At 43.9% G+C, this 25,057-nt stretch overlaps 1 protein-coding gene and 1 non-coding gene across 2 annotated transcripts in view; both read left to right on the top strand.

Moving 5' to 3' along the window:
* The first annotated feature begins 99 nt into the window (after window positions 1-99).
* Window positions 100-203, top strand: LOC126025217 (U6 spliceosomal RNA). Its single transcript, XR_007501259.1, has one exon. It is a non-coding gene; the product is annotated as a U6 spliceosomal RNA (small nuclear RNA).
* Window positions 204-5,610: 5,407 nt separating this feature from the next.
* IMMT (inner membrane mitochondrial protein) overlaps window positions 5,611-25,057 on the top strand; it is a 51,192-nt gene continuing 31,745 nt past the window's right edge. The window contains 3 exon segments of the mRNA XM_049784912.1: window positions 5,611-5,716; window positions 16,314-16,387; window positions 17,469-17,658. Coding sequence (XP_049640869.1) covers window positions 5,672-5,716; window positions 16,314-16,387; window positions 17,469-17,658 — 309 coding nt within the window. The 5' untranslated portion in view covers window positions 5,611-5,671.

Here is a 25,057-nt window from a genome sequence, read left to right as displayed (position 1 = left end):
AGCATTCCAGGAGTGATTTCTGAGCCTATAGCCAGGAGTAAGCCCTGAGCACCATCAGGTATGGCAAAATAAATAAAAAATATAAAAAATATAAAACCCATGCTCGCTTTGGTAGCACATATACTAAAATTGGTACGATGCAGAGATTAGCATGGCTCCTGCGCAAGGATGACACGCAAATTCGTGAAGTGTTCCATATTTTTAATATTTGCTTCCGTACCTCCAGCTCATAAAATTGTTTACCAAAAAAATAAATATATATATAACCCATCCAGGTTGTCTCAGATATTGCATGAATATACAAGATATAACCCTACTGCTTAAAATGGATAAAAGTCAAATATTGGGTCTGAAGGAAGTTAATTAGGAGAAAAGTATCGAACACAGAGATAAAGGACTCACTGGTAGGCTGAGGAGAGGCTTCAGATTGGGGTAAATAGGGATGAAAAAATGAAATATAGCACAAGGTCTCAAAGAATATGGAGGGATTTTTTTTTCTTTTTTAATTACTGCTTTTAGGTCACACCTGGCTGTTCCTTGCTTGATGCTTACTGGCAGTGTTCTGGGGCCCATGTGGAACCTAAACCTGGGTCCAGGCCTGAAAGTGTTTCTTCTAATCTTCTGAGTCATCTTCTGATCTTTAATGACAGATTTTAATGAGGGCAAGATCATTCTTTTTGCTGAGGGAAGGCCCAGGGAAGGGGTGACTCTTGGCTCAGTGCTAGGGTCTTTCTTTATATTGTTCTGGGAACAAGTTTTGCTGTTCAATAGATTATTATGGAAAGCAATTGAATGCTATTTACAAGCAAATGGCTTAATTGAGCCTGGGCATCCTGTGTACAAAGCATGTATTTCAGCCTATAGAGCTATCTCTATGGGCATCCAAGTTTTGTATTTCCTTTTATGCTTGCTTGTTTGTTTCTGAAGGGACATGTCCAGGGATTCTCAGGCTCTGCACTAAGGAATTACTCCTGAGGGTGCTCAGAGGACCATAGGGGTTGTCTGAGATTGAATTTGGATTGGCCACATGCAAGACAAACTCACTACCCCCTGTATTGTAGCTCAGATTCCTGTTTGTTTTTTGTGAGATGAAGGAACATACCTCTTGGTGGTTAGGGGCTTTTCCACTGTGCTCAGGATGCCTATATGTGATTTGGGGACCATATGTGATGCCAAGGATATGAACCTGAAATTGATTTCATGCAAGGCAGGCATTTTAACCCATGTCTTCTCTTTCAGCTCCTTCCACTAAATTTTGTTTTTTGGTTTTTTGGCCACACCTGGTAGCGCTCAGGGGTTACTCCTGACTCTGTACTCAGAAATCATTCCTAGCAGGCTCAGGGGACCATATGGGATGCCAGGAATCTAACCCAGGTCCATCCTGGATCTGCTGCGTGCAAGGCAAACACCCACTGTGCCCCCACAATTTTTTTTTTTTTTTTTGGGTTTTTGGGCCACACCCAGCGGTGCTCAGGGGTTACTCCTGGCTGTCTGCTCAGAAATAGCTCCTGGCAGGCAGGGTGGACCATATGGGACACCGGGATTCGAACCAACCACCTTTGGTCCTGGATCGGCTGCTTGCAAGGCAAACGCCGCTGTGCTATCTCTCCGGGCCCCCCACAATTTTTTTTAATGTAATCACCTGTGAAGGGCAACACCTGGCAATTCTCAGGGCTTACTCCTGGCTCTGTGCTCAGAGAATGCTATTGGCATTACTCAGGGGACCATATCTAGCGATGGGATCAAACTAGGGTTGCCCACATGCAAGGCAAGTGTGTTAGCCCTTGTATATCTCTCTGGCCTCTGAATTTGAATTACTTTAGAAGATTCTAAAGTGGGGCCGGGCGGTGGCGCTAGAGGTAAGGTGCCTGCCTTGCCTGCGCTAGCCTTGGACGGACCGAGGTTTGATTCCCCGGTGTCCCATATGGTCTCCCAAGCCAGGAGCGACTTCTGAGCGCATAGCCAGGAGTAACCCCTGAGAGTTACCGAGTGTGGCCCAAAAACCAAAAAAAAAAAAAAAAAAAAGAAGATTCTAAAGCAAGTAATAATTTGTATGTAAAATATGAGGATTAAAAAGTTTGCTAAATGAAAGATTAGAAAAATATGGAAACTAAATTTTTGGGGGGACACATCGGCAGTGCAGTGTGTTTTTGTATTTTGGGGACATACCATCAGTGTAACTGGATTACACCTGGCTCTGCACTCAGAAATTATTCCTGGCGGTGCTCAGGGGACATATGGGATGCCAGGGATTCAAATCCAGGTCGGCTGTGTGCAAGGCAAATTCCCTATCTGCTGTGCTATAGCTCTGGCCCCTGGAAACTGAATTTGGAGTTTGAGATCTTTGAAGCAGAAGTATGATGTTTAAGCCCAAAGTAGGGGATGTGCCCTAAAAGTAGTGCTTACTCAAAGTGTTCACTGACACTGAAATTCATAGACAAGGTATTAGAAAACAACACACTTGTTGGCAGGGGGCACAGATGCCATCAGGAGGCTGCAATTCAATAGTGAAAATGACTTAATGGTCAGATGTAGCTCAGTGCTCACCTTGTATGTGCATGTATCCAGAGGCTCTGGATTTGACCCTGTTGCACTTCAAACAAAAGTTATTAAAAAGATGTGAGACTGGGCCAGATAGTAGAGGGATTAGGACACTTGCTCTGCACTTCCATGCCTAGATTAGATTCTCAGTATCACACATGGTCCCACTGTGACATCTGAGCCCAAAGCCACAATTAAATCTTGAGAATAGTTGGATGCGGTCCATCCTCATCCATCCTCCTCTTCTCCCCCACAAAAGATGTGAGAAGAGTATTAGTAAATGGAATATTAAATAGAACAATTAATAAAGTTCTTCAAAAACATAATTTTTCAAATCCAATTCTCCCTTTAAAATGATATTAATTGCATCATCTCTGGAGAGAACACCACATGATAATAAATCAGCTAGTTAAGACTTAAAAGTGATTAAAAACCCCCCAAATATATGGAGCAGGATAGCACAGTGGTAGGCTGTTTGCCTTGCACACTGCCGACCGGTAAGGATCCAGGTTAGATCCCCGGCATCCCATCTGATCCTCAGAGCCTGCCAAGAGTGATTTCTGAGCACAGGGTGAGGAGTAACCCCTGAGTGCTGCAAGGCATGGCCCCCAAACCAAAAATAACCCCACCAAACTCAAAAAATCCAACCCCTCCAATATATAGTATTTGGTTTTTATGATTTGTGATAAACTCATAAGTACTATTAATAGTACTGAATATTGTTATAGACTAGATTATATAGTCAATAGAAAAGTTTTCAGTGCCCTAATCTTCCAATCCATGCTACAGAACACCGAACGAATTATCTTTCTAAATTAAAAGATTCGGTGAGAAAGTAGGATGCTTTTAATCTGGAAAGAATTGAAGCTGAGGCTCCAGGGGTCTCAAACCCACGGTCCGCGGGTCACAAACGACCCTCCGTACAACATTTTGTGGCCCTGCCCTAGAGGAATCTTTTTGTTTTGTTTTAGTTGTTTGGGTCACACGCCCCAATGTTCAAGGCTTACTACTGACTTTGCACTCAAGGATCACCCTGACTTTGCCTCCTGTGGCCCGCAGGTAAATTGAGTTTGAGACCCCTGATAGAATGTAAAAATCCTTTTTCTACGGAGCCATGAAGTGCAATAGAGAACACTGTCTTCTGCACTATTTTTTCTAATGTTAATTCACTCTGCCGTCAGCAATCAGGATGGTTTCATCAAAGGCCATATACATTTTTTTTGGTTTTGTTTTTGGGAAACACCGGGCAGTGCTCAGGGGTTACTCCTGGCTCCAGGCTCAGAAATAGCTCCTGGCATGCTGGGGGGCATATGGGACACCGGGATTCAAACCAATGACCTTCTGCATGAAAGGCAAAACACCTTACCTCCATGCTATCTCTCCGGCCCCAAAGGCCATATAAATTAAAAAACAAAACTCTGAGTAAACCGAAACAATCCCACTGTCCACACAACTTTGGCTAAATCGATTCCTTCCTGGAAATAGCAACTGGCAGAGCAGGGACTAGCTTAGATGCCTGAGTCCGAGTCACACCCATGTCTTTCCCCTTTTTTATTTTTATTTTTTTGTTTTGGGGTCACACTGGCTATGCTCAGGGATTACTCCTGGCTCAGCACTCAAAAATTGCTTCTGGTAGGCTCGGGGGAACATATGGGATGCTGGGATTTGAACCACCGACCTTCTTCTTTTTTTTTTTTTTTTTTTTTTTTTTTTTTTTTTTTGTTTTTGGGCCACACCCGGTGACGCTCAGGGGTTACTCCTGGCTATGCGCTCAGAAGTCGCTCCTGGCGTGGGGGACCATATGGGATGCCGGGGGATCGAACCGCGGTCCTTCCAAGGCTAGCGCAGGTAAGGCAGGCACCTTACCTCCAGCGCCACCGCCCGGCCCCACCGACCTTCTTCTTCTTCTTTTTTTTATTTAAACACCTTTATTACATACATGATTGTGTTTGGGTTTCAGTCATGTAAAGAAGACCACCCATCACCAGTGCAACATTCCCATCACCCAATGTCCCAAGTCTCCCTCCTCCCCACCCGACCCCCGCCTGTACTCTAAACAGGCTCTCCATTTCCCTCATACATTCTCATTTTTAGGACAGTTCAAAATGTAGTTATTTCTCTTACTAAACTCATCACTCTTTGTGGTGAGCTTCCTGAGGTGAGCTGGAACTTCCAGCTCTTTTCTCTTTTGTGTCTGAAAATTATTATTGCAAGAATGTCTTTCATTTTTCTTAAAACCCATAGATGAGTGAGACCATTCTGCGTCTTTCTCTCTCTCTCTGACTTATTTCACTCAGCATAATAGATTCCGTGTACATCCATGTATAGGAAAATGTCATGACTTCATCTCTCCTGACAGCTGCATAATATTCCATTGTGTATATGTACCACAGTTTCTTTAGCCATTCGTCTGTTGAAGGGCATCTTGGTTGTTTCCAGAGTCTTGCTATGGTAAATAGTGCTGCAATGAATATAGGTGTAAGGAAGGGGTTTTTGTATTGTATTTTTTTTTTTTTTTGGTTTTTGGGCCACACCCTGTGAGGCTCAGGGGTTACTCCTGGCTATGCGCTCAGAAGTTGCTCCTGGCTTCTTGGGGGACCATATGGGACACCGGGGGATCGAACCGCGGTCCGTCCTAGGCTAGCGCAGGCAAGGCAGGCACCTTACCTCCAGCGCCACCGCCCGGCCCCTTGTATTGTATTTTTGTGTTCCTAGGGTATATTCCTAGGAGGAACCACCGACCTTCTGCATGCAAGGCAAACGCCCTACTGCTGTGCTATCTATCTCTCCGGCCCCGCCCCCCAAGGGATCTTGTCCCGCCCTCCCTCCCGTTGGTCTTCCTAGCAAGCGAATCGCTTGAACCCTCATGCCCAGAATTCCTAGCGCGACCCGGAAGAAGAAGCTACCTTTTACAGGGGCGGTTTAAGGGCAGTCAGGGCGGGTGGAGGGGAGCGGGGGTGAGCCGCGCATGCGCAGTGACTCCAGCTGTTCTTTCGGTACGGTGAGCGCGGGGAGGCGGCCCGGAAGCCAGGAACGCACGCACGCATGACGTCAGCACGCCGGCCCGCCCCCTCCTCGCGCGGCCACCTCGACTCCACCTTAAACTCGCAGCGCTCTCCAGCCTTCCGAGATGCTGCGGGCCTGTCAGCTGTCGGGCGTCACCGCCGTGGCCCAGGTGAGCCTTGAATCGCTGAGAGAGAGAATGGGTGGGGGGAGGCGGATTGTGGGGCCACCAACGGAAAATGGGGAGAAATGCTTTGGCCGAGCCCGGGCTCCGGGGTAGGTAGGCCTCAGGCTACTTCTGGGAGTTAACTGCGTAGAATGACTGGAGGGGAATTTGCTGGTTCCCGGTGGGGCGTGTGGGGAGCTGAAGGAGTCTAGGGGGCGGGCTCTAGGGACCAGCGGGCCAATCAGCTTCTCGCTCCGCGTTTCTGGACCAATCGCAGGTCGCCGGCGCTGGAGTCGCCGGTTGGGCGCGTGATGGGTTTCGCGCAGCGGTAGTTGAAGGTCGTGGGGGGAAAGACTACAATTCCCAGCAGGACTTGCGCTAGTCCTGGCTCGCTGCTTCTCTTAATGCGAAAGTACTCGGATCAGCTAGCTAATTTTAGGGAGTCAAGGGAGCAATTATCCCTGAGGGGACTCCCGTTTAGTAGGTGAGACTAAACGGGAGCGACTCACTCTAAACAAAACAGAAAGATTGGAGTTGAAAAACTAGTACTTTGGGAAGGACACAACGTGACCTTGTGGTTCACTTCTAAGCCTGGTTAGGCACCTGTACCTCCTCCAGGTGCTGGGACAATTTTGGTAGACGTGCCTGGAGCTTCGGAGACCCAGTGGCTTTTATTTGTGCATGACTGGAGCCACATTTTCATGGATCACAATTTTGAAGAAGTCGAAGAGTTTGGCTTAGCTGGCACAAGCAGTCATTGAACCAAAACTATTAGGTGTGAGTTTGGAATCAGAAAATAAAAGACCAATGGTCTTTATGTTAAAGACTTTTTTATCTTCCTTTTTCCCCCCTCCCTTATAAGAGAAAGCATTCTCTTAGTATTTTATTTTATTTGTTTGCTTGCTTGTTTGTTGGTTTGTTTTTGGACTACACCGCGGAATGCTCAGGACTTACTCCTGGGCCTGCTCTCGGATTACTCCCACAGGGCTTAGAGGACCAGGTGTAGTGCTTCGGATCGAACCCTGCCTTACCCGTCACTCACATCTCTTTTTTTTTTTTTTTTTTGGTTTTTTTGGGCCACACCCGGCAGTGCTCAGGGGTTACTCCTGGCTGTCTGCTCAGAAATCGCTCCTGGCAGGCACGGGGGACCATATGGGACACCGGGATTCGAACCAACCACCTTTGGTCCTGGATCGGCTGTTTGCAAGGCAAACGCCGCTGTGCTATCTCTCCGGGCCCACATCTTCTCTTTTGAAGAGTAGGATTTGTATTACTTTTCTGTTGCTACATACCGATTGCCCACATTTAGCAACAGCTCGTTTTCTTGCAGATGCTGGGCATTAAATATTTGTTCTGTCACACAGGACTGTAATTGAGGTATTGACTATTGTGGTTGTCATTTGGAGCAGTTTTCTCTTCCCAATTCACAGTTTGTTGGTAGAATCCAGCATCTTGTAGCCCCAGGACTGAGGGTTTACTTCATTCCTCCCCTTTTTTGCCTAACCCCTCGTAGGGGTTGCCTTAAGTTTGTTGGTACAAAGCATTTGGAGGAAATTTATATCTTTTTTTTTTTTTTTTGGGCCACACCCGGCGGTGCTCAGGGGTCACTCCTGGCTGTCTGCTCAGAAATAGCTCCTGGCAGGCACGGAGGACCATATGGGACACTGGGATTCGAACCAACCACCTTAGGTCCTGGATCTGCTGCTTGCAAGGCAAACACCGCTGTGCTATCTCTCCAGGCCTGGAAATTTATATCTTTGAAGGTTACCAGCAATTTGTGTCTTTCACTTCAAAATTCATTTTTCTGGGGCTGCAGAAGTAGTTCAGGCATTAAGCCTCTGATTTGCATTCCATGAACTGAAGTTTAAATACTAGCAATATTTATGGATCCCTGGGCACAAGTACTTAGCAGAAAGTTACTCACAGGGTGAGACATATGTCCATCTCCTATCCACAAGGGACCCCATACCCACCCCAGTCTTGTTTCTGATAAGAGACCCAGAGGTTAAAGGGCTCCTAAGATTAACCTAGGCCCAGTTAGATGATGGGGCGGGGGTGAGACTTTCAGTGGTGCTCAGAGGCTCCTCCCAGCAATGATGCTTGGAGGTATGAATTGCTGGCCACAGAACCTGAAATCTCCTAAATTAAAGCTAGTGCTCAGCCCATTGAATGATCCCTGTAGACTGATTATCTTTTGAATAATTCATAACATATCAGTAAATTGTATTATATGTACAAAATCAAGCTTTTCTATATAAACTGCAATTAACAGCAGGCAGTCGGACATTTGGACTCAGATTTCTACCTTGCTTAATAGTTGGATGAAAAAGATGGAGGAAGCACAACTTCCCTGCCAGGCAAAAACATTTCTTTGCTGGTCTCCTTGCACAGCCCTCAGCTTACATTGTGCTTGTCACTTTTTCTTTTCTTTATTTTTTTGGTTTTTGGGCCACACCTGATGGCGCTCAGGGGTCACTTGGCTCTCCGCTCAGAAATCGCTCCTGGCAGGCTCTGGGGACCATGTGGGATGCTGGGAATCGAAATGCCTTACCGTTATATGCTATCTCCAGCCTCAACACACTCCCTTGCCCCTCTTATTTGAATCTCACTTATAAAATTAGAGGAAAAACTAAAATACGAATTGTTTTTCAGCTCACAAGAAACTTGCATATCAATGAACTTAGAGTTCATTGATTTATTCTAAATCTTATTCATTTTTTAGTATTTGATTTTGTTGATTTATTGAAACTCTTTGCTGTTTTAGTTTTCTCATGTAGTATTTTTGTTATTTTATCCTGTTTGCCTCTCTGTTCCTTTATTGAATGTGCTTCCTCCTTGTACTCTGCTCCTTCTGGAGCAGAATTTTCAATAAAATTGAGGGGGTGGTGCTGTTAGGGATAGAGGCAGATTAAGATGCTTGTCTTGTAGCCTTTGATCTCTGGCACTGTATACAGTCCCCAAGCATTGTGAAGAATGATCCTTGAGTGCAGAACCACATATAAGTCCTGATCACTTCTAGATGTGACCCCAAGATCAGAAAAATTTGAGGGGAAGAAGCAGATTTCACACATATTCAGTATTGATGAATGACTTGTATAGTAGATGCACCATAAATATGTCACATTTTGTCTGCTATAATTTTTTTATTTTGGGGTGTTGTGGGTCACACCCGGTGGCGTTTAGGGGTTACTCCTGGCTCTGCACTCAGAAATAGCTACTGGCAAGTATGGGGGACCATATAGGATTCCGGGATTCGAACCACCATCCGTTTTGGATTGGCTGCTTGAAAGGCAAATGCCCTACCCCTGTGCTGCTATCCGGCCCCTGATTTATTTTTATTTATTTATTTATTTATTTATTTTATTTATTTATTTATTTATTTATTTATGTTTGGGTTTTTTTTTTTTTTTGGTCATACCCGGCAGTGCTCAGGTTTTACTCCTGGCTTTATGCTCAGAAATCGCTCCTGGTAGGTTCAAGGGACCATATGGGATGCTGGGATTTGAACCACTGACCTGCATGCAAGGCAAATGCCTTACCTCCATGCTATCTCTCCGGCCCCTGAAATCATTTTCTGGCAGGCTCAGGGGACCATTAAGGGTTGCTGAGGCTAGAACCCGTGTTGGCCACATGCAGGACAAACTCCCTACCTGCTGTTCTATCGCACTGGCCTCAACAAACATATTCATAAAACAAATGACAGGCTAGAGGGCTGACACAGCAGATAAGGCATTTGCTTTGCAAGCTACCAGGAAACTGGGACTCAGGATCCTATGGGATGTCAGGGATAGAACCCCAGGTTACTCTGGACTATAATTCTGGCTCCTGGCAGTTTCACTCCAAACCACTTTATTCTGTAGGCCTGCTACTTCTATCAGTGCTGGCAGAATGTGCCACAGAATGCTGTTTGGTGTTTGGATCACGCAGGGCTGTGCTCTGGGGACCAAGCATAAGCTCAGGCCATTACTGGTCCCTGCAAAACCAATACTGAATGTTTTATCTTTAGTAATAATGAAATTATTTAGTAAAAATTTAGTAAAAAAAAAGGGGCTGGAGAGATAGCATGGAGGTAAGGCGTTTGCCTTTCATGCAGGAGGTCATCAGTTTAAATCCCGGCACCCCATATGGTCCCCTGTGCCTGTCAGGAGCAATTTCTGAGCCTGGAGCCAGAAATAACCCCTGAGCACTGCCAGGTGTGACCCAAAAATCACACACACAAAAAAATTTAGTAAAAATGAAAATTCTTGAGATTTCTTTATTTGGGGGCTGGAGTGATAGTATGGGGTGGAGGTGTTTGCCTTGTACAGAGCTGACCTGGGTTTTATCTTAACACAGCACAATGTTGGTAGAGACCTTTGGATTGGACCTCATAGTGCTTTCTAATTAAATGTCTCTTAATTGTTTCCTTTGCTTTTTTTTTTTTTATTAAAAAAGATGTATCCCATTGCCTTCTCATCTGGCTTTTCCCCCTCCTCTTGAGTGTGGGCTTTGTTTATCCCAATAAAGTCTATTCAGGTAGCCTGGAGGAGTGGCTGACATCTTGACTTGTTTTTCCACTTAGTGCCTAGTGGGTGAACAGCTTGTGGTTAATTTTCTGGCCTGCTATATCTTCCCAACTGTGTGTGGATTATTTCTTGTGTCAGAGTTGCTTCCGCCGACCTGTGTCTCTTGTTCTACCTGGATAGGGGGCATGGGAAATCTCCCTCTTTGGGGATTGTGGAACGAACAACCCATCATTCAACACCACATGTGTTCCTCTGAGCTCTACTAGGAGTGATCCTGAGCACTACTGGATGTGGTGCCTCTCTTCCAAAAAATCTCAACAACACTTTACACTCAAGTTCTTTTTAAGTGGAAATCGGTAGTAGGGCTTTAAAAAAATTCAAGCTTTTGAAAAGCTAGAGAGATACCTGACATGCATACAATGTAGCTTTACATTCAGTTGTAATAAATTCATGACACTTAAATTGTATATGTTGTAAGACAACATGAATGAACCTTGGAAACAGTATTTTAAGTGAAAGAATGCAGGCTCAAACTGTCACATGTTGTTTGATTCCTTTTATATTAAGTATCCAGAAAAGCAAATGTGTAGCACTATGTGATGATGGGGGAAAACTGGAGAGTGACTGCTTGTTAACAGGAATTTCCTTTGGGGAATTGAACCTGGATTTCCATCGTGCAAAGCATGCTCTCTCCTGCATTGAACTGTGTCTCTGATTGAAGTATTGCTCTCCTCCAAGCTTCCTTTGCGGCTGAAGCCAAGCATGCCTCTTTTTTGGTGGGGAGGGGGCCACACCCCATGATGCTCAGGTTTACTCCTGGCTCCTAACCCTAACCCAGGAATGACTCTTGGCAGTGCTCATGGGAACATAAGGGTGCCAGAGATCAAACCTTGCTTGGCTGTGTGTAAGGCAAATGCCCTACCTGCAGTACTAGCTCTCTGGCACTTAGCTAAACCTAACTTTAGGAACCCATGAATTTGGGGGTTGAAGTGCTTATATAGCTGATAAGACACCTGCCTTCTGTGTACTGAGTACCTACCATCCCTGGCACAATGTATGGTCACTCAAGCCCTGCCTGTAGTGATCCCTGAACACAGCTGATGAGGCCCAAAAACTTAACAAACAGAAGAATTTATGGATTTATGTCAGCCAGGTTTCAGCTGATTGTCCTTTTCTTGAAAACTGGAATTGTCCCATCTTGGGTTACTGAAAACTACTTTGAGTTGTAATGTTATGTTATTCTGATTTATTATATTTACACTTAATATTTGCAGGAGTGGAGGTTGTGGTAGTGTCTTGAGCCACACCTGGCAGTGCTGGTGGCTACTCCTGGTTCTATTTCTGGGTCCTCCTGGTGTTTACAGAGGACCTTGCTGTGCTAGGGATTGAACCTGCTCTGCTGTTAAGTTTTTTCTCCAGTCTGACAACTGCACATTTAAGTGCACAATTTGGGTTGGGAAGCCTACTTGAAGGACTGGGCTTCATGCTTTCTATGTGGGTGTGGGAGGCCTGGGTTTGTTGATGCCCAGTACTGCATGAGTGATACTAAGCTCTTGATAGAAGTAGTTTCCAAGTACTGTGAGGTATGCTCCAAAAAGGTAACAACTCCCTCTTATTTCCTCATTCAGTGTTACTCTATCAGGGGTCCTCAGACTTTTTAAACAGGGGGCCAGTTCACTGTCTCTCAGACCATTGGAGGGTCTGACTATAGTAAAAACAAAACTTATGAACGAATTCTTATGTATACTGCATATATCTTATTTTGCAATGAAGAAACAAAACAGATACAAATACAGTATGTGGCCCACAGGCCATAGTTTGAGGACCACTGCCTGGTGTTACTTGAGCCTTGTAGCTTTTGCTTGGCTATCTCAGAAAATAGACCGTGGCAGGGTTGGGATTGTTTCAAAGCTTGCTTCTTCATGCAGTGATGCACAGTGCTGCAGCAGGGACTGCTGATGGGACTACCTCCAGTGTGGTATCATGTGTCTGGGCTGCCTTCCAAGTTGGGTTCCAAGGGCAAGTATGATGAGAGCCAGAGCCAGGTGTAAGCTGTATCACTTTCCTTAGAAGTCACAGTCACTTTTACTACCATTCATTAGTGACTTAGTAACTGCAGCCTGCCTTTTGTTTATGGATGGCAGTATAAAGCTGTCACACAGTTTGGCATATGGTACATGGTATGGGAAATAAAACATTGCAGTCTACCCTATGCCAAATCACTCATGCCTCCCATCTAACTTTATCCTCAACCTGCCTCAGTGTTGTCCAAAATTTCATCACAGAATGAGGCTCATGTAAAGGGTTAGGATTTTGCCATTTGGATCAGATTTGGGTAAGACAGATATGGATAGAGTCTGCCATCTGTGCTTAATCTCTTTATCCTCCACGTAAGACCTGTGAATTGAAGAAAGAGGATCCGCTTATATACCCCTCAGCTTGGAGACACTTCCCTTCAACAAGATAGAAAGCGGGCATGCACAGTCGCACATGTGACAGTCATAAATCTAGCAGAACACACTGCCAGTTTCTTATTTGGGACTGGTTTCATTGTTTGGATATGAATTTTCATAGCATTTGATTCTATTCTCCAGGATCCTGGCTTCATCTCTCAAATTGTTCCTTTTCCAGAAAATGTAACTTCTTTGTAGCTGAGTTATTTTCCCAGATTCCTTCATATCTGTAAAATTGGAAAAGTTCAATAACCTCTTTATTTTCTAAATTCCTCTTTATTTGATTTTTTGTATCAGTTTATTCTTAGGTCACTGTTCCTGGATTGGTAGCAGCTCTCTCAGTGCTCAAAAAACCAGGTGGTGGCCGGAGATTGAAATCTTTTACCACCTTGAAGATCCTTTTTAAACATAGACATTTTTCATTGATAGAGCTTTTACGACTTTGTGGGTTTCCTGTGGGTTTTACTGGGATGTTTCCTATTAAGACAATAGCCATGTGCATAGATTGGCATTTTGAGTTCCCTATAAGGCTTCTGTGATATAATACCATAAGAACTTCAGGTGTACTGTGGTTTAACAAAAATAATGTGGGGCCTAGGAAAGTGCTTTATGTATGACTGGAACAAATCTGAGCACCATTGGATGTGGTCTAAAAGCTCTCACACACTCTCCCAAATTTTTGTTTTTTGATAATGTTTTGTTTTGATTATGGGACACACCCCACAGCACTCGGGTTACTCCTGAGTCTACTCAGAAATTGCTCCTACCAAGCTCAGGGGATCATATGGATGCCAGGGATTGAATTTGGGTCAGTCCTGGGTTGGCCGCTTGCAAGGCAAATGCCCTACCCACTACCCCAAGTTTTTAAATGTGGAAATCACACCATTAAGATTCTTAGTTGTAGGGCTGGAAAGATAGCACAGGAAGGACCCAGGTTCAATCCCTGGCATCCCATTTGGTCCCCCGAGCCTGCCAGGAGTGATTTCTGAGCTCAGAGCCAGGCGTAACCCAAGTGCCATTAGGTGTGACCCAAAAACCAAAAATCAAAAGAGAAAAGATCCTTAGTTGACTTTTTCAATGTGAAAAAAATTCTACGACGAACAATGCTGTAGATTTTTTTTTTCTTTTTATTTTTTTTCAGGCCATACCCATTTGATGCACAGGGGTTATTCTTGGCTAAGCGCTCAGGAATTGCCCCTGGCTTGGGGGGAACCATATGGGACACCGGGGGATCGAACCTTGGTCCTTCCCTGGCTAGCGCTTGCAAGGCAGACACCTTACCTCTAGCGCCACCTCGCCGGCCCCGCCGTAGATTTTTCTAAGGTCTTAAACATCTTTGCCAGTTGGGAAGACTGAGAATGAAAGTTTCATTTATTGTTTGAGAATTGAACCCAGAGATTCACATATGAAGCCTGAATTCATATGTAAACCACATCCCCTGTTCCAGTAGTTTTGCCCAAATTTGTTATGGGGTTACTTATCTTTTGCTCTTAGTTATGATGAAGGAGGCTGCTACTTTCCTATTTGGTGTGCTCAAAAAAGTAGAAAACATAACAGAAAAAGATACTTATGGATGTAATAAATTTGAAATTTCACATTGATCACTGACTTAAGTTTATCAAAGTTACAAGTTCTGGGCCCGGAGAGATAGCACAGCGGCATTTGCCCTGCAAGCAGCCAATCCAGGACCAAAGGTGGTTGGTTCAAATCCCGGTATCCCATATGGTCCCCGGAGCCTGCCAGGAGTTATTTCTGAGCAGACAGCCAGGAGTAACCTCTGAGCACTGCCGGGTATGGCCCCCCCCAAAAAAAACCAAAAAAAAAAAAGTTACAAGTTCAATTTACATATTATAAGAAACATTTGCATTTATTTGTTCTACTTCATTAAAAATAAACCGCAAAGCACTGGCCTGATTACTTTTATAAGGATAAATAATTATCTGAACATTTACTATATTCACTGTTCTCAAGGCTTAGATCAGATCCTGTATTCAGGGGTCACCTCAAGGGGGATTGAGCCACAGTGTTAAGTGCCTTTATCCCTGTACTTTCTAGCCCTGAATATTTTATTTGGGGGAGAGAGGATCATTCCTAGTCCTGTTTGGGGCTTCTGTCTCTCTGAGGTTGGGGGACCTTTAGGTAATGGGGATCACATTGGAGTCAGTCACATTCAAAACTAAATCTCTTAATCCCTGAATTATCTCTCCAGAGGCAAGAATGAGTCTTTAGTTAAATGCCTTTTGGGATTGGCCAGTTAAATAGTTACCTTTTTTGTTTTGTGGTTCCAGGAATTAAATGCAAACCTCACTTGGGCAAAACATGTGCTCTAACATTGTGCCTAATCTGCTATTGGAGAAATTAGAAAAAATGTGCAGTGGGTAGAATGCTTTGCCTTGCTGATCCCAGTTTGATCTCTGTAAACCTAGGTTCAGTGTTCCCCTGAACTCCAAGACTCCTGAGCACTGCTGGGTATGACCCCTCAAAAATTGGGAAGGGGTATACCCAGTCGTGCTCAGAAGTAATTCCTGGTGATGTTTGATAGTGCTTGGGGGATCGAATCTGGACCTCCTTCCTTTAAAGTATGTACTCAGGTCTGTTGAAAGATGAATTAAGTGAGGTTGGATTTGTATGTGTTAATGGGTTTATTTGTGTTAATATAGTGTTTTTTAGATAGATTTAGCATTTTTTCAGTGTTTAAGTGTACAAAGTAAAAATAGATATTTTTTGCTACTTTTTCAACTTCAGTTCACTTCAGTGGTGGTTAAGAAACCATTATAGGGGCCGGGCGGTGGCGCTAAAGGTAAGGTGCCTGCCTTGCCTGTGCTAGCCTTGGACGGACCGCGGTTCGATCCCCCCAGTGTCCCATATGGTCCCCCAAGCCAGGAGCAACTTCTGAGCACATAGCCAGGAGTAACCCCTGAGCGTTACCGGGTGTGGCCCAAAAACCAAAAAAAAAAAAAAAAAAAAAAAAAGAAACCATTCTAATTTATATCCAAGAAATAATTAACATATGTAACACTTGTTATACTTTGGGGTGGGGTGGTTCCCCAGCCAGACTGGCAGTTCAGAACAGGGCCCAGAGGTAGGTATGCTGCCCAGGCCCTTCCGTGTCAGGTGTTACCCCTTTGATGCTGAAAGGCTTCTAGGATGATACCATTGATTATTGTGGTATCATGTGGTGTTGGGGATCAAACTGGGTTTGACTGCATGAACTATACACTATGTATTACTTTTAAAAAGTGCTAATCACCAGGTCTGGAAGATAGCTTAAAGGGGTGGAGTGCATATGGGAGACCCCAAGTTTTGCATGGCCACCATTGAAGTGACATGGGTGCATCTCAGCATCTGTTGGACCTGCCCTGGATGAATTTCTTCTGGAACAGCACCTTGAGTGGTCCCTTGTGACCCCGAGCATTACCCTTTCCTTAGTTGATCATACATAGTCCATGACCTTTTTCATGTGACTTGGTGTAGAAAGCATCACTGCTACTAAAGGTCTATAAATATGGCCAACCCTTGTTTATGAAAGTCAAATTTTTCTTCAGTGAAGTAATTTATAGTAAAAATACTGCTTCTGATTTGCCAATCCTACAAGCTTTCCAGATTTAACTGGCCTGACTGTGATATTTTCTCCCTTCTCTTTAGAGTTGTCTCTGTGGGAAATTTGTTTTTCGTCCATTACAACCATGCCGGAGATACTCCACTTCCGGTAGTTCTGGGTATGTATTCTATCTCCTGTCAGTAAGCTCTTTACCGTGTGCTTAGGCGTGCACATTTGTTCGTGTGTGTGTGTGTGTGTGTGTGTGTGTGTGTGTGTGTGTGTGTGTGTGTGTGTTCATGTATAAGATTTGGGAATGTAGGGCCCGGAGAGATAGCACAGCGGTGTTTGCCTTGCAAGCAGCCGATCCAGGACCAAAGGTGGTTGGTTCGAATCCCGGTGTCCCATATGGTCCCCCATGCCTGCCAGGAGCTATTTCTGAGCAGACAGCCAGGAGTAACCCCTGAGCAATGCAGGGTGTGGCCCAAAAACGAAAACAAAAACAAAAAAACAAAAAACAAACAAACAAACAAAATTTGGGAATGTAAATATAACTGCTCAAACCCTTAGTATTTTTTCGATTGTTTTTTGTTTTGGGGCCACATCTGGCTATGCACAGGGCTTACTCCTAGTTTGGTGCTCAGGGATCATTCCTGTTAGGCTTGAAGGACCATTATTGGATGCCAGGGATTGAACATGGGTCGGCCATGTGTAAGTCAAGTTCCCTACTTGCTGCACTAGCGCTCCAACTTTAAAACCTTGTTAATAGGTACAAACATTGGAGTTTTGCTGTAGTAATTTTGGAGCATTGCCTATTTGTAGGTGAAATTTAAGCTCATTCTGCATTTTTGGTAATTGATACTCAGGATAAAGTATATGGACCCTTTCCATCATGTGTTGTTTTCCATTGTATAACAAATATATTCTGAACTCAGCACATTGCAATTTCTGTCGCAGACAGAAACAAATTGGAAGGAGAGGTGATTCATATCTCTGGTAATACTCTTGGCTCCTGTAATCTGAAGCAATGGTAGGAAAGTAGAAAATATCAAGGACTTTGAGACCTTTTTTTGGTTTTGTTTTGGTGGCACACCTGGCAGTGCTGGAGGATTCTCCTGGCTCTATACCCTGGAAATATTCCATGCTAGGGATGGGGAGTATGCGGAATACGTCATCTGTTTGAGCTTTGTTTTTGGCCTGTGCTGCTCCATTGGTAAGGAAATGGTTTAAGTAGAACCATGTTTCTTATTTCTCTCATTTAGGTTGACTCCTGGCAAAATCGCTGGAGCTGGGTTTTTGTTCATTGGTGGAGGTATTGGTGGCACTATCCTATATGCCAAATGGGATTCTCACTTTCGGGAAAGTGTAGAGAAAACCATACCTTATTCAGACAAACTCTTTGAGATGACTCTTGGTGCCCCACCGTACAATATTCCAGTGCCGAAGAAGCAGGTAAGACTTCATACTATATAAATTACTTATATAAAATGAAATATAAACAATATTTTTATACTACCCTGTGAAATGCTTTGATTTTGATATTGAAAATCTTGTGTGTGTGACTCAGAATTTTGGGATATATGTTAACTCTTTGGAATCTAATAGTGTTTTCATTTATGCATTCCGCATAGAATGGTACACGGGTTGAATGGAAAAGGCAGCTCAGGAAGAGATAAATAGCTACTTTGTTGTTTAAGTGTGGTATGAACTGTTCAGCTACTAACTTCTGGTTTGGGGGAGTTGGGTCACACCTGGCAGCTCTCAAGGGTTATTCCTGGCAGGCTCGGGACCATATGGGATGTTGGGAATCTGACTGGTGTCCCTCCAGGGTTGGCCACATGCAAGGCAAATGCCCTACCCCTGTGCTATTGCTCCAACCCCCTAACTTCTGATTGGTTTTTTGGACCACACCTGGTGATGCTCAGGGGTTACTCCTGGCTATGTGTGCTCAGAAAGCACTCCTGGCTTGGGGGACCATATGGGACGCCAGGGAATCGAACTGCAGTCTGTCCTAGGTTAGTAGACACCCTACCGCTTGCACCACCGCTCCAGCACCTAACTTCTCTTTTTTAACACTAAATGCATAAATATAGGATGGTCATGACAGGAACTATTGTATAGTAGTAGCAGCTTTCTTTAGTATGACAGGGCTTAAGTGATTGCCTTGCCTGTGACAGAATCAATTCCATATGGTCCATTGAATACAGAGCTCTGGGTAGCCCCCAGCACTGATGGTTGTGGCCCAAATGCCACCCCCCCCCCCTCCTCAAGACAAAGCAACTGTAGGGCTGGAGCAATAGTACAGTGGGTAGGGCATTTGCTTGGCACACAGCTGACCTTGATTCAATCTCTGGCATCCCTTGTGGTACCCCAGGCCTTACAAGAGTGATTTCTGTGCGCAGAGCCAGGAGTAATGCCTGAGCGCTGCTGGGTGTGGCCTCAAAACCAAATAAATAAAATTAAAAAAGAAAAAGAAAAAGCAATAGAATTTATGTATTGACTTTATTTCACTTTTTTTTTTTTTTTTTTGGTGTCACACCCGGCAGGGCTCAGGGCTTACTCCTGGCTCTACGCTCAGAAATCGCTCCTGGCAGGCTCGGGGACCATAGGGGATGCTGGGATTCAAACCACCATCCTTCTGCGTCTAAGGCAAATGCCTTACCACTGTTCTATCTCTCAAGCCCCTTTATTTCACTTTTTATTTTTTTTGGCCACACCCCGTGATGCTCAGGAGTTACTACTAACTATGTGCTCAGATATTGCTCCTGGCTTGGGGGACCATTTAGGACGCTGGGGGATCGAACCATGGTCCGTCCTAGGCTAGTGTGCAAGGCAGATGCCTTACAGCTTGTGCCACTGCTTTGGCACCTATATCACTTTTTTTTCTTTTTTTTTTTTTTGGTTTCTGGGCCACACCCGGTAATGGTTAGGGGTTACTCCTTGCTGTCTGCTCAGAAATAGCTCCTGGCAGGCACGGGGGACCATATGGGACACCGGGATTCGAACCAACCACCTTTGGTCCTGGATCGGCTGCTTGCAAGGCAAACACCGCTGTGCTATCTCTCCGGGCCCCCCTATATCACTTTTTGTTTTATTTTGTCCAAATGCAGCTATGTTCAGGACTACTCCTGGCTCTGTGCTTGGGAGTAGCTCCTGGTGGTGCTTGGGGACCTTGGATGCCAGAGGTCAAACATGGACATGGGCCTCCTGCATGCTGAATATATACTCAGTCCATTGAGTTCTCTCACTGTTGTGGTTCATTTTAAAAGCCAGGTTCTATTTTTTTGTTTGTTTGTTTTTGGGCCACACCCAGCGGTGCTCAGGGGTTACTCCTGGCTGTGTGCTCAGATATAGCTCCTGGCAGGCACGGGGAACCTTATGGGACACCGGAACCAACCACCTTTGGTCCTGGATCGGTTGCTTGCAAGGCAAACGCCGCTGGGCTATCTCTCCGGGCCCACAGGCTCTATTTTAAGCTATGTGACCCAGTAGAAATCTGGTAGTGGGGCTAGGAGCCTGTAGGTTGACTGAATAGTTAATAAATTTTGCTTAATGTAACTTACATTATTCTTTATAGGTTAATTCTTTATTTCTCTTGGTAGTAGAATGTGTCTAACCAAAATAGTTTCCACTGGGATCAGTTAGCTAGTTCAAAATCTATTACCTAATACACAACCTAATACTTGTCCCAGCTTGCTTTTTTTTTTTTGTGTTAAAGATTATTACCATGTTGCCAGATATCTTGGTTAGAATCTTTTTTTTTTTTTAGGGAATGGGCATACAAACCCTCCTGTAGGTACTTGGTGCTCTGGGGTCTATGTAGTGCTCTGGGGTCTATGTAGTGCTAAGGATGAATCTGGATCTCCTACTTGCCTTATAATATATCTTTGTGGCCTTTAGACTATTCTCAATAGTTTCTCATATATTATTTTTGCTGTAGTTCTTTTTTTTTTTTTTTTTTGGGTCACACCTGGCAACACTCAGTGGTTGCTCCTGGCTCTACGCTCAGAAATCGCTCCTGGCAGGCTCAGGGGACCATATGGGATGCCAGGATTCGAACCACCGACCTTCCGCATGCAAGGCAAATGCCTTACCTCTATGCTATCTCTCTGGCCCCTATTTTCTTTTTCTAATGAAGAAAAATAGAAAAAAAATTTTTTGTGTGGAGAGGGGTATGTATCTACAAGTGCTCAGGACTTCCTCCTTGCTCCAAGTATTTATTTTCCAGTTTTGATATCTTTTATTTCTTTTAGTAGTGAATATAGTTATTTCGTATATATATAACTTTCTTGCCTTTTTTTTTTTTTGTTTGTTTTTGGGTCACACCCGGCAGTGCTCAGGGGTTACTCCTAGCTCTACGCTCAGAAATCACCCCTGGCAGACTCAGGGATCCATATGGGATGGATTTGAACCACCGTCCCTCTGCATGCAAGGCAAATACTCTACCTCCATTCTATCTCTCCGGCCCCCTCACATCTTTTTTTTTTGTTTGTTTGTTTTTTGGTATGCAATCAAGTGCCTTACTTACTGCATTATCTCTACAGCCCAGAAAATAACTTTTTTTATACTTTATTTATTTATTCATTCATTCATTGATTGGTTTCTGGGCCACACCCAGTGGCACTCAGGGGTCAACCCTGGCTTCTGTATTCAGAAATTGCCCCTGGCAAGCAGGGGGACCATATGGGATGCTGGGAACTGAACTTGGTCCCTTCTGGGTTGACCACATGCAAGGCAAATGCCCTACTGCTGTGCTATCTCTCCAGCCCCCAAATAACATTTTTGTTTTTGTTTTTGGGTCACACTTAGCAGCGCTCAGGAGTTACTCCTGGCTCTATGCTTAGAAATTACTGGGGGGGGGGGCAGAGAAATAGCATGGAGGTAAGGAGTTTGCCTTGCATGCAGAAGGACAGTGGTTTGAATCCCAGCATCCCATATGGTCCCCTGAGTCTGCCAGGAACGATTTCTGATCGTAGAGCCAGGAGTTACCCCTGAGCGATGCCAGGTCTGACCCCCCCCCCAAAAAAAAAAAAAAGAAATCAAAAGATTATACTGGAACTTCTTTTTTACATTCTGCAATCCAAGGTTTATTGCTCAATTCTACCTTAAAACATTTACTGGTTCCATTTTATTTATTTGTTTGGTTTGTTTTTGGGCCATACCCCAGACACTTAGGGGTTACTCCTAACTCTTCACTCAGAAATCACTCCTGGCTGGCTCTGGGGGCCATATGGGATGCCGGGATTAGAACCCAGGTCGTCCACGTGCAAGGCAAATGCCCTGCCCGCTCTGCTATTGTTCTGGTTCCTACTGGTTTAATTTTAATTTTACCATTCAGCATTAGTTCGTGCTATAAGCAACTAATCAACATGCTGCTTTTTGAAACTGTATTTTATTTAATGGTAACTGTGTTAGTTTCATCTTGGTTTTTTTTTGTTTTTTTTTTTTGGTTTTTGGTTTTTGGTTTTTGGGCCACATCCGGCGGTGCTCAGGGGTTACTCCTGGCTGTCTGCTCAGAAATAGCTCCTGGCAGGCACGGGGGACCATATGGGACACCGGGATTTGAACCAACCACCTTAGGTCCTGGATCGGCTGCTTGCAAGGCAAACACCGCTGTGCTATCTCTCTGGGCCCTCATCTTGGTTTTTTATGCAAAGGCAGTAAACACGGATCTAGATAACCTAATCTTTTTATTGAACATGTAATAAGAGCTGCCTCTAAATATTGACAAATAGTTCCATGGATGGAATTTAAAATTATAAAAATATTATTTCTCTCGGGCCCGGAGAGATAGCACAGCGGCGTTTGCCTTGCAAACGGCTGATCCAGGACCAAAGGTGGTTGGTTCGAATCCCGGTGTCCCATATGGTCCTCTGTGCCTGCCAGGAGCTATTTCTGAGCAGACAGCCAGGAGTAACCCCTGAGCAATGCCGGGTGTGACCCAAAAACCAAAAAAAAAAAAAAAAAAATTATTTCTCTCAAATATGTATATAGCTATAATTTGTTAACATTTTCTCTTAAATATGTATATATTGAAAGTAAGATTTTTTTTTTTTTTTTGTTATTCTGGGTTCTGGAATGTGAATCCAAGTCCTCAAAAAAAATGTGGGGCACATGCTCTTCCCACCTAGTCACATTCCTGTGTGTGAGGAAGTTTTTTGTTGGGTGTCTATACATAAACACACTTTAACAGAATTAGAATAAGATTTTCTAGAGGTTCATGAATTGTCCGAGATAATTTTCTCTTTGTTTGCTTGTTTTGGACGACAGCTGGTGATGCTCAGGACCTAGCTCTGACTTAGGGTTGCTCCAGGCAGTGCCAGGGATCCAGCCAGGTTCTCCTGCATGCAGCACATGTACTTCAGGCCTTTGAATGATCTCCTCAGACTTAAGACAAGATGGTTTACAGTTTTACAGAAGAATAAATAATATATAGTTAGCCAAAGAGTTTTTTAAAAAATTAGTGGATTGAAAGGATCAAAGATCACTTGCTTTTTAATGTGATTAAAAATAATCTAATAAAATCAATTAGGTTTTCAAAAACAACTGAATTGGAATTAAATTGTGTTACATGCAAACACCATATTTTGAGTTGTTGGTGTCATTTATGTGAAAGCTATATATTAATATCTGGAACATAAATAGTTGTTTTGACCCAACAGTTTGTCTTTTGGGAAAATCTAGATGCTATACTTCAGTGACTTTTTGTTTTGTTTTGTTTTGTTTTGTTTTTCTTTTGGTTTTTGGGCCACACCTGGCTGTGCTCAGGGATTACTCCTGGCTATCTGCTCAGAAATAGCTCCTGGCATGCACGGGGTTCATATGGGACAACTGGATTCGAACCAACCACCTTAGGTCCTGGATCAGCAAACACTGCTGTGCTATCTCTCCGGCCTCTCAGTGCCTTTTTGTTTTGTTTTGTTTTTGTTTCTGGGCCACACTCAGCTTCGCTCAGGATTTTATTCCTGGCTCTGCATTCAGCAATCACTCCTGGCAGGCCCAGGGGACCATATGGAATGCCAGGGATCAAACCTGGGTTGGCCGTGTTCAAGCTAGTTTTTCTGTTCTGTTGTGCTATCTCTTTGGCCCCCATCAGTGCTTTTCTGCTATATATACTAATGTGTTAACAAAGCACAGTGAGGGCCCGGAGAGATAGCACAGCGGTGTTTGCCTTGCAAGCAGCCGATCCAGGACCAAAGGTGGTTGGTTTGAATCCCGGTGTCCCATATGGTCCCCCGTGCCTGCCAGGAGCTATTTCTGAGCAGACAGCCAGGAGTAATCCCTGAGCAATGCCGGGTGTGGCCCAAAAACCAAACCAAAACAAAACAAAACAGAAAAAACAAAGCACAGTGAGAAATAGCGTAAATATTCATAATATGAACAAACTACAGCATGTACAACTATATTATGTATCCGGTTAAGTTAGAATATTATAAAACTAAAAAGGATTTATTTTCCTGGAAGACAGTGTCCATATATATTTATATATATATGTGAGATACATTTGATATGTAGATGTGTATGGATATATATTTTATAGATATGGCTTTTCTGAGGGGTTTATTTTTGGTACATACTTGGTGGTGCTCAGGGGTTATTACTTCTGATTCTGTGTGTGAGTGCTTGCTCCTGATAGTGCTTAGGCAAGCCATGAGGGGCCAGGCATCAAACACTGGCCTATTGCATGCAAAATATGCACTTAAATACACTGAGCTATTTCTCCAGCTCCATCATGGCATTGAGTGAAAAAACATCCACCTCAAAATTACATGGTAACTTGAATACCATAATCCTATTTTAGTATAAGTGCTTAAAGAAATGAAAAATTATAGATGTACATTTACTGGAGCTTTTTTTTTTTTTGCTCAGGGCTAAAAGGATAGATATGAAGTTCTTAGTAGAAGCTGAAAAGGAAAGGAATACTGAAGAGCCACTTAAACCAATCTATATCTTGATATTTTGCTTGTTATAGTGACTGCTTTATGATTTCATGATTTAAAATGACAACATTTTTATAATGCATATTTTTATTTTTATATTAATAATGCATATTTTTACATTTTTTGTTTGTTTTGTTTTTGAGTCACACCCAGTAGCGCTCAGGGGTTACTTCTGGCTCTATGCTCAGAAATTGCTCCTGGCAGGTTCAGGGGACCATATGGGATGCCAGGATTTGAACCACCGACCTTCTGCACGAAAGTCAAACACCTTACCTCCATGCTATCTCTCCGGCCCCATAATACATTTTTTTTTTTTTTTTTTTTTTGGTTTTTGGGCCACACCCGGTGACGCTCAGGAGTTACTCCTGGCTATGCGCTCAGAAGTCGCTCCTGGCTTGGGGGACCATATGGGACGCCGGGGGATCGAACCGCGGTCCGTCTCCTAGGCTAGCGCAGGTAAGGCAGGCACCTTACCTCCAGCGCCACCGCCCGGCCCCTATAATACATATTTTTAATAATTATGTAAGCACCATGGTTACAAAATTGTTCAGGTTGAATACACCACCCTTTACCAGTGGACATTTCCCACCACCAGTCTCCTTACTTTCCCTCCTATCTTCCCTCAGCTGCTTTTAGGTAGGCGTTTTACTTCTCGCTCTCTCTCTCCCTCCTCCCATCTCATATTTCTAATTTCTAATTTTGTTTTTTTTTGTTTGTTTGTTTGTTTTGGGGCCATACCAGCGGCGCTCAGGGGATACTCCTGGCTCTGTGCTCAGAAATCGCTCCTGGCAGGCTTGGGGGACCATATGGGATGCTGGGTTTTGAACCACTGTCTGTCCTGGATTGGCTGCGTGCTAGACAAATGCCCTATCGCTGTGCTATCTCTGCGGCCCTCTCTCTTTGTCTTTTTC

Source organism: Suncus etruscus, chromosome 12, assembly GCF_024139225.1.
Source record: "Suncus etruscus isolate mSunEtr1 chromosome 12, mSunEtr1.pri.cur, whole genome shotgun sequence".
In the NCBI taxonomy this organism is placed as follows: Eukaryota; Metazoa; Chordata; class Mammalia; order Eulipotyphla; family Soricidae; genus Suncus; species Suncus etruscus.
The sequence above is the reverse complement of the archived record's forward strand: the minus strand, read 5'-3'. Positions and strand labels throughout refer to the sequence as shown.